At 47.7% G+C, this 12,402-nt stretch overlaps 1 protein-coding gene across 2 annotated transcripts in view; it reads left to right on the top strand.

Moving 5' to 3' along the window:
• The window catches only part of LOC142303305 (RUN and FYVE domain-containing protein 1-like), a 341,419-nt gene that overhangs the window by 294,502 nt on the left and 34,515 nt on the right, over positions 1-12,402 (top strand). For both annotated transcript variants that reach the window (XM_075344572.1, XM_075344571.1), the window contains one exon: positions 2,259-2,307. In XM_075344572.1, the coding sequence (XP_075200687.1) occupies positions 2,259-2,307 (49 nt within the window). The remainder of the gene's footprint in view (positions 1-2,258; positions 2,308-12,402) is intronic.

The raw sequence follows: 12,402 nt of genomic DNA, 5'->3' as shown, positions 1-12,402 counted from the left end.
ACACACACACACACACACACACACACACACACACACACACTCAGCTTTATATATTGGATGTGTTTCCCTTTTTGTAGTGAATTACTGGAAAAAAAATTAGCTTGTTGATGATCTATTTGATGATCTATTTGATGATCTATTTGATGATCTATTTGATGATCTATTTGATGATCTATTTGATGATCTATTTGATGATCTATTTGATGATTATTGAGATGCACTTGTATGGTAACTTAGAAATCCACTTCCTTCTCTTCTTGGACTGATTATTTATGCTCTAAATTCTCAATTCTTTGGAAAATCTATCTCAAATAAATACTGAATGTTTCGTTAATTAGATAGGAGACACTTTCTCCTAATAAGCTCCTCCTTAAGGCCACGTCTCACTAAGCGACATCGCTAGCGACATCGTTGCTGAGTCACGTTTTTTGTGACGCAACAGCGATCTTGCAAGCAATGTCGCTGTGTGTGACATCCAGCAGTGACCTGGCCCCTGCTGTGAGGTCGCCGGTCGTTGCTGAATGTCCTGGACCATTTTTTGGTCGTTGCTCTCCCGCTGTGAAGCACACATCGCTGTGTTTGACAGCGAGAGAGCAATGATCTGAATGTGCAGGGAGCCGGCTTCTGCGGACGGTGGTAACCAAGGTACACATCGGGTAACCAAGCAAAGGCTTTGCTTGGTTACCCAATATTTACCTTGGTTACCAGCGTCCGCAGCTTCTAGAAGCCGGCTCCCTGCACACGTAGCCAAGGTACACATTGGGTAACTATAAGCAAAGCGCTTTGCTTAGTAATCCGATGTGTACTATGGTTACCAAGCACAGCATCGTTATACGGGTCGCTGGTGGATGATCTCTGATCGCTGTGGAGATCTGCCTGTTTGACAGCTCACCAGCGACCATGTAGCGACGCTCCAGCGATCCCTGCCAGGTCAGATCGCTGGTGGTATCGCTGGAGCATCGCTTAGTATGACGGTACCTTTATACCCCTCATTTTACATAGAATCATATCAGTCGTAACTGTCATCTCCTATCGCAGTAAAAAGAAAGTCTGCATCAACTGAGGACAGATTTTACCCAAGAATTGAGAATTTTGAGAATGAAAGATGAATCCAGACAGAGAAAGAAGCGGATTTCTCTAATAAGGCATATTACAAAGTTTGCTTAGTTGTGTACTATTGATTTACAAAATAAAAATTCTAACAGATTACTCTTTAAGTGATTAGTAAGGCTACTTTCACACATCCGGTTTGAGCCGTGCAGCTCAATCCGGCTGTGAAACCTATGCAACGGATGCGGTGAAAACACCGCATCCTTTGCATTATTTTTTACATGCGACCGGTCCGTTTTTTTCCGGTTGCGGCATGCTACTGAGCATGCGCAGTGGAAGAAACCGCATGCGGCGGCCGGATGCGTTTTTTTACGCATAGCGCCGCATCCGGCGTCCATAGGCATGCATTGAAAATGCGCCGCAGCGGCCGGATGCGGCGCGATGCGTTTTTTTTTTTTTGCCAGACAAAAAAACGTTGCAAGACACGTTGCCTCCGGCCGCCGCTTTGATAAATTTTGCCGCACCCGGAAAAAAACGGATGCAACGCAAAGCCGTCAGGTACAATCCGGTAACAATGCAAATCTATGGGGATAAAACGGATGCGGTACCGGATCCGTTTTACCCGTTTTTTTCCGGATTGTACCTGATGGGAAAAAACTGATGTGTGAAAGTAGCCTAAGATACTCAGACTTTCTGGTATGGGAATTTGTGTCTATGGAGATAATTTTGCATGTAAAAACAAACCATAAGACATGACCATCTTTAATTCACATTAATGTAGGTGGCTTACAGTATTTTAGGTTCCTTATTTCTTATAATTTTGTAATTGCTTAATTTTCCCATTGGTTTGTATATGAGCATAAATTGATGTGATTACTTTGTCAACCTTATTTTCTTAATGTAATAGAATAGCAGTTATTATCTTGGATACATTGATGCAGAATCTTGATTAACTGCATTTTTTTTTCATGCTGCTCCTTTTTGAATACATGCGGTGCAATAGAATATTAGGGGGAAAAATACCATATTTAAAATTGAAAACTGAAATTGTCCATTGGCTCATAGGTAATATATTGTTTTCATGGCTGCAGAGTAATTTACTTGATATCAGCTTTATGACTACACTAATGGATTAAATTCTTCAGAAAAAAAATTAGTGATTTTACATTTTTGCACAAACGAAACATTTTTTACTGTTATTTTTTCAGATCAAAATTAAAGATGGAAGATATTAAAGAAGTCAACAAAGCTCTTAAGGTATGGAAAAAGTAATCCCTAAATTGTTTTTTTCTGAAGTAATGTGAAAACACACTTATTACTGACCAGTCTGCTTATTTTTTTGATTTACTCTTTTCATATATTCATGATGCAGTGTACATGACCATTGGATAACTTCATGAAACATGGTGCTAAAAATAGGCAGTACTGCAATAGTCACAGATCTAGTCTATTACTAAAATTCTGTGGGTGTCCATTTGTGCAGTAGAATTAATGATTCCTATTTTTATCCATTACCCTTATGCACCCAAGGATATGAAAGGTAGTTACATGTACACTTTACAAATTATATATAACGAAAAATTTACAAGCTGAGAGTTTATACATTATAATTAGAGATGAACGAACCTTTTCGAAAGAGGTTCGCCAGATTCAAATTCGGTACGAGTCTTAGCCATTTCGGCTCAGGTTTGGTAAAGTTGACAATGTTCGATAACTGAGTGTATTTTCCAAAAATTCTTTTCTAGTAACCGGTTATGATTTAGGATAGGATTGTGGTGCTTTTTGATGAACAGGGGTATGTATTTAATGGGTAGAGTGGGTGGGGATTCAGGAGAAGTGTGCAGCGCCTTTTTTTTCTTTCCTTAACTTTATTTGTGGATGTTCCTGCAGCCAATTACAGTGCAACAAACATCTACAAGGTTCTGACACAAGGACTTGTGTCATTGGCTGGCTAAGTCACATGTCCCTCTGCATATAAAATGAGGGCATGCGGCGTTGGAGCCATTTTGTGAATGCTAAACATTTGAGAAGGTGCTGCTAGACTGTTCGCTTAGCTAGGGGTTTAATGATAGGTAGGTGAGATAGATAGGAGAACAATAGTGTAGAATAGGGATGGGCAGTATAGGGAAAGCTGTGTGCCACAAATCGGCATTTCATAATAGAAATGGGGATTGCTAATTTTGAGTGCCTGCTGAAGAGCTGATAGTGAACTATCTAAATGGGTATTGCTACTTTATTACTGCTGCCTGTTCCAAATTAGCCAGTGAACCACATTTCTAGGTATTGTTAGTAGTGTCGGCTGTAAATTTGCTAGTGTACTAGCTAAATAGGTCTTGGCACTTTTCAGTGCCAGATGCAAATTATGCATTGAACCACATTTCTAGGTATTTTTAGCTAGTAGTGTTGGCTGTAACTTTGCTAGTGAACTAGCTAAATAGGTCTTGGCACTTTTCAGTGCCTGCTGCAAATTACGCAGTGAACCAAATTTTTAGGTATTGCTACTTATTAATGCTTGCTCCAAATTACGGAGTGAACCATATTTATAATTATTGGTACTTTTTTTTGCCTTCACAATATTGCCATCTCATGTAAGAAATAAAGAATTTATCTTTTGTGTCAGGTGTCTGACAGGTGTAGAAGTAGGATTGCAAAATATCTGTTTGAAAGGGCAAGGATACATCAACCATGAGTGGTAAATCACGACAAGGTGGTGGTGGAAGGGTGAATAGGCGGGGTGTTCGAGATGTACATGTGGGACATTCTAATGTTAGTCAAAGCTCTACTAAACAGAGCAAACACTGGCTCATTCTATCCCAAGAGAAATGAGAACACTCTCTGTTACTCGACAGCCTACTCCACTAGATTTTTTTTGGTAGTCGAACAACGCTTCAATTTTGAAATGAAGGTGATAACGTGCTAGAGTGGATGGCAAGCACTACATCAAGTGGCCTTGCCTCCTCTTCCTGCAACTCAGCATCACACACAGTTCATTCCTCAGAGTTGACACCCCAAGTACACTTGGTTCCCCCGTGTCACATAACTCCAACCGGCAAACTAACTGTGGAAAAGCATACATGGGTAGGTCTGCAGAGCTGTTCACATATCCTATCCCATGGGCATCAGAGGTCTGCTTCAAAGACTCCCAGACTAAAGAGGATGAAAGCATCTGCACTAATGCTAAAAATCTTTGTGAGTTGGATTCTGGCCCGTACAAATTTGGGTCCAAGCAGGATCCCGATCCTCGTCAATTGACTCTAACCGCTGGGGATGGAGGTGATGATGATGATGAGACTCAGATAATTGAGGCACACGCATACTGTCCTGTGATGTCAGGTCAGGAAGAGGAGTAGCGGGACAACATAGAGCATGACAAGTTCTTGATCCCACTTAGTATGAACCCAGAGGCACACTGCTGAGTAGCTCAGTAGATGAGCAAGAGGAAGACAAGGATGTTACATTGGCCATTCCTGCACAAACACGTGATTTAATCATGGGATGCACTGCATTCTCAGTCACAACTCTGGCTGTGGCCAGCAGCAGTCGCAGATCTGCAGTTCGCAGGAAGGGTTGCCTAGCCTGGGCCTTTTTGAGACCAAAAAGGGTGGCCCAAATTTTATCTGCCAACATTGTAAACAAAGACTCAGTAGAGGCAAAAATTGAAATAATTTGACTACTACATGCATGAACCAGCACATGTGCAACCAACCTGCATTACTATGGGAATTTTACTGTGCTAAAATGTGGACTACGAGGCCTACCCAACCATCGGCCAACAAATCAACCTCGTCTGCTGCTTCTTCCTCCTGCGTCACCATCAAAACTATTCTCACACAGGTATTCGACCGGAGAACCTCCACTTGTTTACCCGCTACAGCTGGCGTGAGTGAGAGCCAGTCAGCTGTACGGAAGTGACATGCCTGGTGTTTTTGACCCACTTGAGGCACCGAAAACACCACGTTTCTCAATCCAGCAATACATCTCCGCCTACACCTCCCTCACAGTCCACCGGTCAGTCATGTACACCTTACTCCACCCTCTCTCAGCACAGTAGCCAGCCCCTCGTCCTGCAGTTTTGGTCATGTAAAAGATCATTTCTTCCCACATATGCCAAAACGAAGAACTTGAACTTCACTATTTCTAAACTGTTAGCCATGGAAATGCTGCTTTTCCGTTTGATGGATACAGACTGTTTCCGAAACCTGATGGCCATTGCAGTCCCTCAATACCAATTGCCCAGTCGCCATTACTTCTCTAATAAAGCTGCACCATCATGTTGAGACATTACGTTTTCCTTGATAAACTCTGTTTCTTCAGCGCTCTATTGGGAGACCCAGACGATTGGGGTATAGCTACTGCCCTCCGGAGGCCACACAAAGCACTACACTAAAAAGTGCAAGGCCCCTCCCCTTCTGGCTATACCCCCCCCGTGGTATCACGGGTTCTCCAGTTTTCAAGCTTTGTGCGAAGGAGGTCAGACATCCACGCATGGCTCCACAGATTTTAGTCAGCAGTAGCTGCTGACTATTTCGGATGGAAGAAAAGAGGGCCCATATAGGGCCCCCAGCATGCTCCCTTCTCACCCGTGGATGGTGTTGTAAGGTTGAGGTACCTATTGCTGGTACAGGGGCTGGAGCCCCACATGCTGTTTTCCTTCCACATCCCCTTGTAGGGCTCTGTGGAAGTGGGATCCTGCCGGCCTCTAAGCTCTGACGCCGGGCTCCATCCACAGACCCATAGCACCTGATGGATACGGAGCAGGAGTACAATCAGGGACAAGGCCCTGCATCATACAGGTACTCTGTGTCCCCGGCAGGCACAGACACACTCCGGGCTGGCTGGGTGTTGTAGTGCGCCGGGGACCGTAACGATTGAGTTGGTGTTCCTGCAGTTTACTGGGGGACTTTTGTGTTGTGGGAACGCAGCGCCGACCCCCACTGGACCGGCGGCGCTGCTGTGACTTGTAGTGCGCCGGGGACACGCCGACCGCGCTTTTACGGCGGCGGCGTTTATAAATCCAGTCCCCGGCTTTTGCGGCCTAGCTCCGCTTCGTTCCCGCCCCCACCCTGTCAATCAGGGTAGGGGAGAGACGCTGTTTCGCAGCAGAGACGAGGGCTGGAGCCTGATTTACATGCTCCAGCCCTCTCACTAGGCACAGAGGGAAGCAGGCTTCCCGCTCTTAGTCAGGAACGCCCAGGGCCCGCCCCCCCTCCTCTCCCAGGACGCCGGCAGCCATTACATGCAGTCTGGCTAGAGGAAGGACGCAAGGCTCTGGGAGACCTGGACTAGGGGGCTTTTGGAGACCACACACCCGCTCTTAAGCGGGCGGTAAGCGGCATTTCAGCTGGCCCCTCTAGTGCCTCAGTGTGCATTGGTGTACTGTGTCACCAGATATATATATTTATTTATTTCTTGCACTGTGAGGTCGCTTCCTGGCTGGATACCCCAGATCGCTCTGAGGAGGCAGCAACATGTCATCCACAAAACGCAAGGCTGCCAAGGCTAGGGCTGTGTACACTGCGTGTGCTGCATGTGGGGCTGCTCTACCAGCAGGTTCCAAAGACCCCCATTGTGTACAATGCTCAGATCCGGTGCTGCTTCGCCAGCCGGAGTCCGGAGGGGTAGTGACCCAGGCTGAGACGCTTGTAAGTCCTGCCCCGGTGTCAGGGACAGACTTTGCAGTTTTTGCTGATGGAATGTCTGTGACTATGGCAAAAATCCTTGAAACTTTGCAATCCATGACTGGGGCTCAGTCTATGGACACGGCGAGGTCTCTGTCCTCTAATCCCCCTCAGTTGGAATTAATCCAGACTGCAAGGGGGTCCCCGGCTTCCCAGGCTGAGTATTATGACTCAGATGATAGCCCCAGCCACCCTAAGCGAGCTCGCTGGGAAAGACCCTCAACGTCATCACACTGCTCAGGGTCTCAGCGCAATCAGTCGCCCTGTGATGCGTCTGAAGAGAGTGATCAGGAGTCTTATCCTGGAACCCCTCTCAATCTGGATACCCCGGATGGGGACGCCATGGTAAACGAGCTTATCTCAGCCATCAATAGACTGTTGGATATTTCTCCCCCAGCTCCTTCTGCAGAGGAGGCAGCTGCAGAGCAGGAGAAGTTTCGTTTCCTCTATCCCAAGCGTAAATTGAGTGCTTTCTTGGATCACTCTGACTTCAGAGAGTCAATCCAGAAACACGACGCTCATCCAGAAAGGCGTTTCTCTAAACGTTCTAAGGATACACGTTTTCCTTTCCCCCCTGATGTGGTCAAGCGCTAGACCCAGTGTCCAAAAGTAGACCCCCCGATTTCCAAACTTGCAGCTAGATCCATAGTTGCAGTGGAGGATGGCGCTTCACTTAAGGATGCCAATGACAGACAGATGGACCTTTGGTTAAAATCTGTCTATGAAGCTATCGGCGCGTCGTTTGCTCCAGCATTCGCAGCCGTATGGGCACTCCAAGCTATTTCAGCTGGTTTAGCAAAAGTGGATGCTATCATACATCCAGCGGTGCCGCAAGTGGCGTCCCTTACCTCGCAGATGTCTGCGTTTGCGTCTTACGCTATCAATGCGGTCCTAGAATCTACCAGCCGCACCTCAATGGCGTCCGCCAATTCGGTAGTTTTGCGCAGAGCCTTGTGGTTAAAGGACTGGAAAGCAGATGCTGGTTCCAAAAAATGTTTAACCAGCTTGCCTTTATCTAGAGATAGACTGTTTGGCGAGCCATTGGCTGACATCATTAAACAGTCCAAGGGTAAAGACTCTTCCTTACCCCAGCCCAGATCAAGCAAACCTCAGCAGAAAAAATGGCAGCAGAGGTTTCAGTCCTTTCGAGGTTCGGGCAAGACACAATTCTCCTCGTCCAAAGGGACTCAGAGGACGCAAAGAGTCTCAGATTCCTGGCGGGCTCACGCACGCCCCAAGAAAGCAAATGGAGGAACCGCTTCCAAAGCGGCTACCTCATGACTTCCAGCCCCCCCCCCTCCGCATCTCCGGTCGGGGGCAGGCTCTCCCGCTTTTCCGACATTTGGATGTCACAGGTCAAAGACCGGTGGGTGACAAACATTTTGTCTCGCGGGTACAGAATCGAGTTCAGTTCTCGTCCTCCAGCTCGGTTCTTCAGAACCTCCCCACATCCAGACCGAGCAGATGCCCTGCTGCAGGCGGTGGACTCCCTAAGAGCGGAAGGAGTAGTGGTTCCTGTACCGCCTCAGGAACAAGGGCGAGGGTTTTACTCCAATCTCTTTGTGGTTCCAAAAAAGGACGGCTCGTTCCGTCCTGTTCTGGATCTAAAGCTGCTCAACAAACATGTGCACGCCAGACGGTTCCGGATGGAAACCCTCCGCTCTGTCGTTGCCTCAATGTCTCAAGGAGACTTCCTTGCCTCAATAGACATCAAAGATGCTTATCTCCACGTGCCAATTGCTACAGAACATCAACGTTTTCTACGTTTTGTGATAGGAAACGACCATCTTCAGTTCGTAGCTCTGCCATTCGGTCTGGCGACAGCCCCCCGGGTCTTCACCAAGGTCATGGCGGCGGTGGTAGCAGTCTTGCACTCTCAGGGACACTCGGTGATCCCTTACCTAGACGATCTACTTGTCAAGGCACCCTCTCAAGAGGCATGCCAACTCAGTCTACATGCTACGCTGGAGACTCTACAGACGTTCGGATGGATCATCAACTTTCCAAAGTCGAATCTGTCACCGTCACAGTCGCTAACGTATCTTGGCATGGAGTTTCATACTCGAGCAGCGAGAGTGAAGCTTCCGCTGAACAAGCAGCGGTCCCTACAGACAGGGGTGCAATCCCTCCTTCAAGGCCAGTCGCACCCCTTACGGCGCCTCATGCACTTCCTCGGGAAGATGGTGGCAGCCATGGAAGCAGTTCCCTTTGCGCAGTTTCATCTGCGCCCACTTCAATGGGACATTCTCCGCCAATGGGACGGGAAGTCAACGTCCCTGGACAGGAAAGTCTCTCTTTCCCAGACGGCCAAGGACTCTCTACAATGGTGGCTCCTTCCCACTTCATTGTCTCAGGGAAGATCCTTCCTGCCCCCATCCTGGGCAGTGGTCACGACAGATGCGAGTCTGTCAGGGTGGGGAGCAGTGTTTCTCCACCACAGGGCCCAGGGGACGTGGACTCCGCAGGAGTCCACCCTTCAGATCAATGTTCTGGAAATCAGGGCAGTGTATCTTGCCCTACTGGCCTTCCAACAGTGGCTGGAAGGAAAGCAGATCCGAATCCAGTCGGACAACTCCACAGCGGTGGCATACATCAACCACCAAGGAGGGACGCGCAGTCGGCAAGCGTTCCAAGAAGTCCGGCGCATTCTAATGTGGGTGGAGGACACAGCATCCACCATATCCGCGGTTCACATCCCAGGCGTAGAAAATTGGGAAGCAGACTTCCTCAGTCGCCAGGGCATGGACGCAGGGGAGTGGTCCCTTCACCCGGACGTGTTTCAGGAAATCTGTCGCCGATGGGGAGTGCCGGACGTCGACCTAATGGCGTCCCGGCACAACAACAAGGTCCCGGCATTCATGGCGAGGTCGCGCGATCAAAGAGCTCTGGCGGCAGACGCATTAGTTCAAGATTGGTCGCAGTTCCGGCTCCCATACGTCTTCCCACCTCTGGCACTCTTGCCCAGAGTGTTGCGCAAGATCAGATCCGATTGCAGCCGCGTCATACTCGTCGCCCCAGACTGGCCGAGGAGATCGTGGTATCCGGATCTGTGGCATCTCACGGTCGGTCGACCGTGGTCACTGCCAGACCGACCAGACTTACTGTCCCAAGGGCCGTTTTTCCATCAGAATTCTGCGGCCCTGAACCTGACTGTGTGGCCATTGAGTCCTGGATCCTAGCGTCCGCAGGATTATCTCAAGGAGTCGTAGCCACAATGAGACAAGCTAGGAAGTCAACGTCTGCTAAGATCTACCACAGAACGTGGAAGATTTTCTTATCCTGGTGCTCTGCACAGAGAGTATCCCCTTGGCCATTTGCATTGCCCACCTTTCTTTCCTTCCTGCAATCGGGGTTGGAAAAGGGATTGTCGCTCAGCTCCCTTAAAGGGCAAGTCTCGGCACTATCTGTGTTTTTTCAGAAGCGTCTAGCACGTCTTCCTAAGGTGCGCACGTTCCTACAGGGGGTCTGTCATATTGTGCCCCCGTACAAGCGGCCGTTAGATCCATGGGATCTGAACAGAGTACTAGTTGCTCTGCAAAAGCCGCCCTTCGAGCCTCTAAAGGACGTTTCCTTTTCTCGCCTGTCACAGAAAGTGGCGTTTCTTGTTGCGATCACATCGCTTCGGCGAGTGTCTGAGCTGGCAGCTCTGTCAGCGAGTGTCTGAGCTGGCAGCTCTGTCATCCAAGGCTCCCTTCCTGGTGTTCCACCAGGACAAGGTAGTGCTGCGCCCCATTCCGGAGTTTCTCCCTAAGGTCGTATCCTCGTTTCATCTTAATCAGGATATATCCTTGCCTTCCTTTTGTCCTCAGCCGGTTCACCGGTATGAGAAAGACTTACGCTTGCTAGATCTGGTGAGAGCACTCAGAATCTATATTTCTCGCACGGCGCCTATCCGCCGTTCAGATGCACTTTTTGTCCTTGTCGCTGGCCAGCGCAAGGGGTCGCAGGCTTCTAAAGCCACCCTGGCTCGATGGATCAAAGAACCAATTCTGGAAGCCTACCGTTCTGCTGGGCTGCCGGTTCCTTCAGGGCTGAAAGCCCACTCAACCAGAGCTGTGGGTGCGTCCTGGGCTTTGCGACACCAGGCTTCGGCTCAACAGGTGTGCCAGGCAGCTACCTGGTCGAGTCTGCACACTTTCACCAAACATTATCAGGTGCATACCTATGCTTCGGCGGATGCCAGCTTAGGTAGAAGAGTCCTGCAGGCGGCAGTGACATCCCCGTAGGGGAGGGCTGTTTTGCAGCTCTAACATGAGGTATCTCTTTACCCACCCAGGGACAGCTTTTGGACGTCCCAATCGTCTGGGTCTCCCAATAGAGCGCTGAAGAAGAAGGGAATTTTGTTACTTACCGTAAATTCCTTTTCTTCTAGCTCTTATTGGGAGACCCAGCACCCGCCCTGTTGTCCTTCGGGATTTTTTTGTTGTTTGCGGGTACACATGTTGTTCATGTTGAACGGTTTTTCAGTTCTCCGACGTTATTCGGAGTTAATTTGTTTAAACCAGTTATTGGCTTCCTCCTTCTTGCTTTGGCACTAAAACTGGAGAACCCGTGATACCACGGGGGGGTATAGCCAGAAGGGGAGGGGCCTTGCACTTTTTAGTGTAGTGCTTTGTGTGGCCTCCGGAGGGCAGTAGCTATACCCCAATCGTCTGGGTCTCCCAATAAGAGCTAGAAGAAAAGGAATTTACGGTAAGTAACAAAATTCCCTTCGTCTCCCAGGGTGCATTTCATCACTGACACCTGGACAAGCTAGCATGGCCAGGGGCGATACATCTGCTGACAGTGCACTAGGTTATTCTGGTGGCTGCTGGGGCAGGCGGCGAAGGAGCTGCTTCCCAAGTCTTGAAATCCCCAAGGCTTGTGGGATAAACCAAACCTCTGAATCTAATAATATTAGCAAATATCTCCAAATAGAAATGTGGTATAGTTGTTCTTTTTCACTGTCACTTACCTCATGTGTAGAGCATTACAGGACCTTAGGTATCCATGGTTATAACCACGCATATAGTAACAGTTAGTTTCTAGTGGTTGTAACCATAGATACCTAATGTCATGCAATGCCTGCACATGAGGTAAGCGACAGTGAATTATAAGAACTATAATACAGTTCTAATTGGAGGTATTTGCTACTATTAGTTCATCTACTACATATTGGGATAGGACCTTGGAGATGGGAATATCCCTTTTAAATCAATACTATGCATGAAAATAAGCAACTTTGTGATATCAATATGGATCAGTCATTATTAAACTTTTCAATTCTGAGGTACGATCTGTAATCAGTGAAGACGTTCCAATTACTGAGGTAGGAGAGAGAATCTGATCAGTAGTAGCTTACATCTAGATAGACGAGGGAGAAGCTCTGCCTCTAGCTTCTTCCTCTATTTCCTTCCTCCTCTGGTCTACATAGATCGCAGATGCTATGGATTCTATCTCAGTTATGGGAAAAGTCTTCACTAAATTGAGAACTTTGATAATGACCAATTCTGGCAGAGAACAAACCTAATTTTTTTTAGAAGATAATTACAAAGTGTCTTATTTTCAGGTGTACTATTGATTTTTGAAATAAAAATAAAAACAACAGTTACGCTTTGTCACTAAGTAAACAGTGGCAAGTTTTTGTTCATATTTTAATCTTGCTGCTACCCTGAGTAGTCATGCTCTGTATTCT

Source organism: Anomaloglossus baeobatrachus, chromosome 4 (genome assembly GCF_048569485.1).
Source record: "Anomaloglossus baeobatrachus isolate aAnoBae1 chromosome 4, aAnoBae1.hap1, whole genome shotgun sequence".
NCBI lineage: Eukaryota > Metazoa > Chordata > Amphibia > Anura > Aromobatidae > Anomaloglossus > Anomaloglossus baeobatrachus.
The sequence above is the reverse complement of the archived record's forward strand: the minus strand, read 5'-3'. Positions and strand labels throughout refer to the sequence as shown.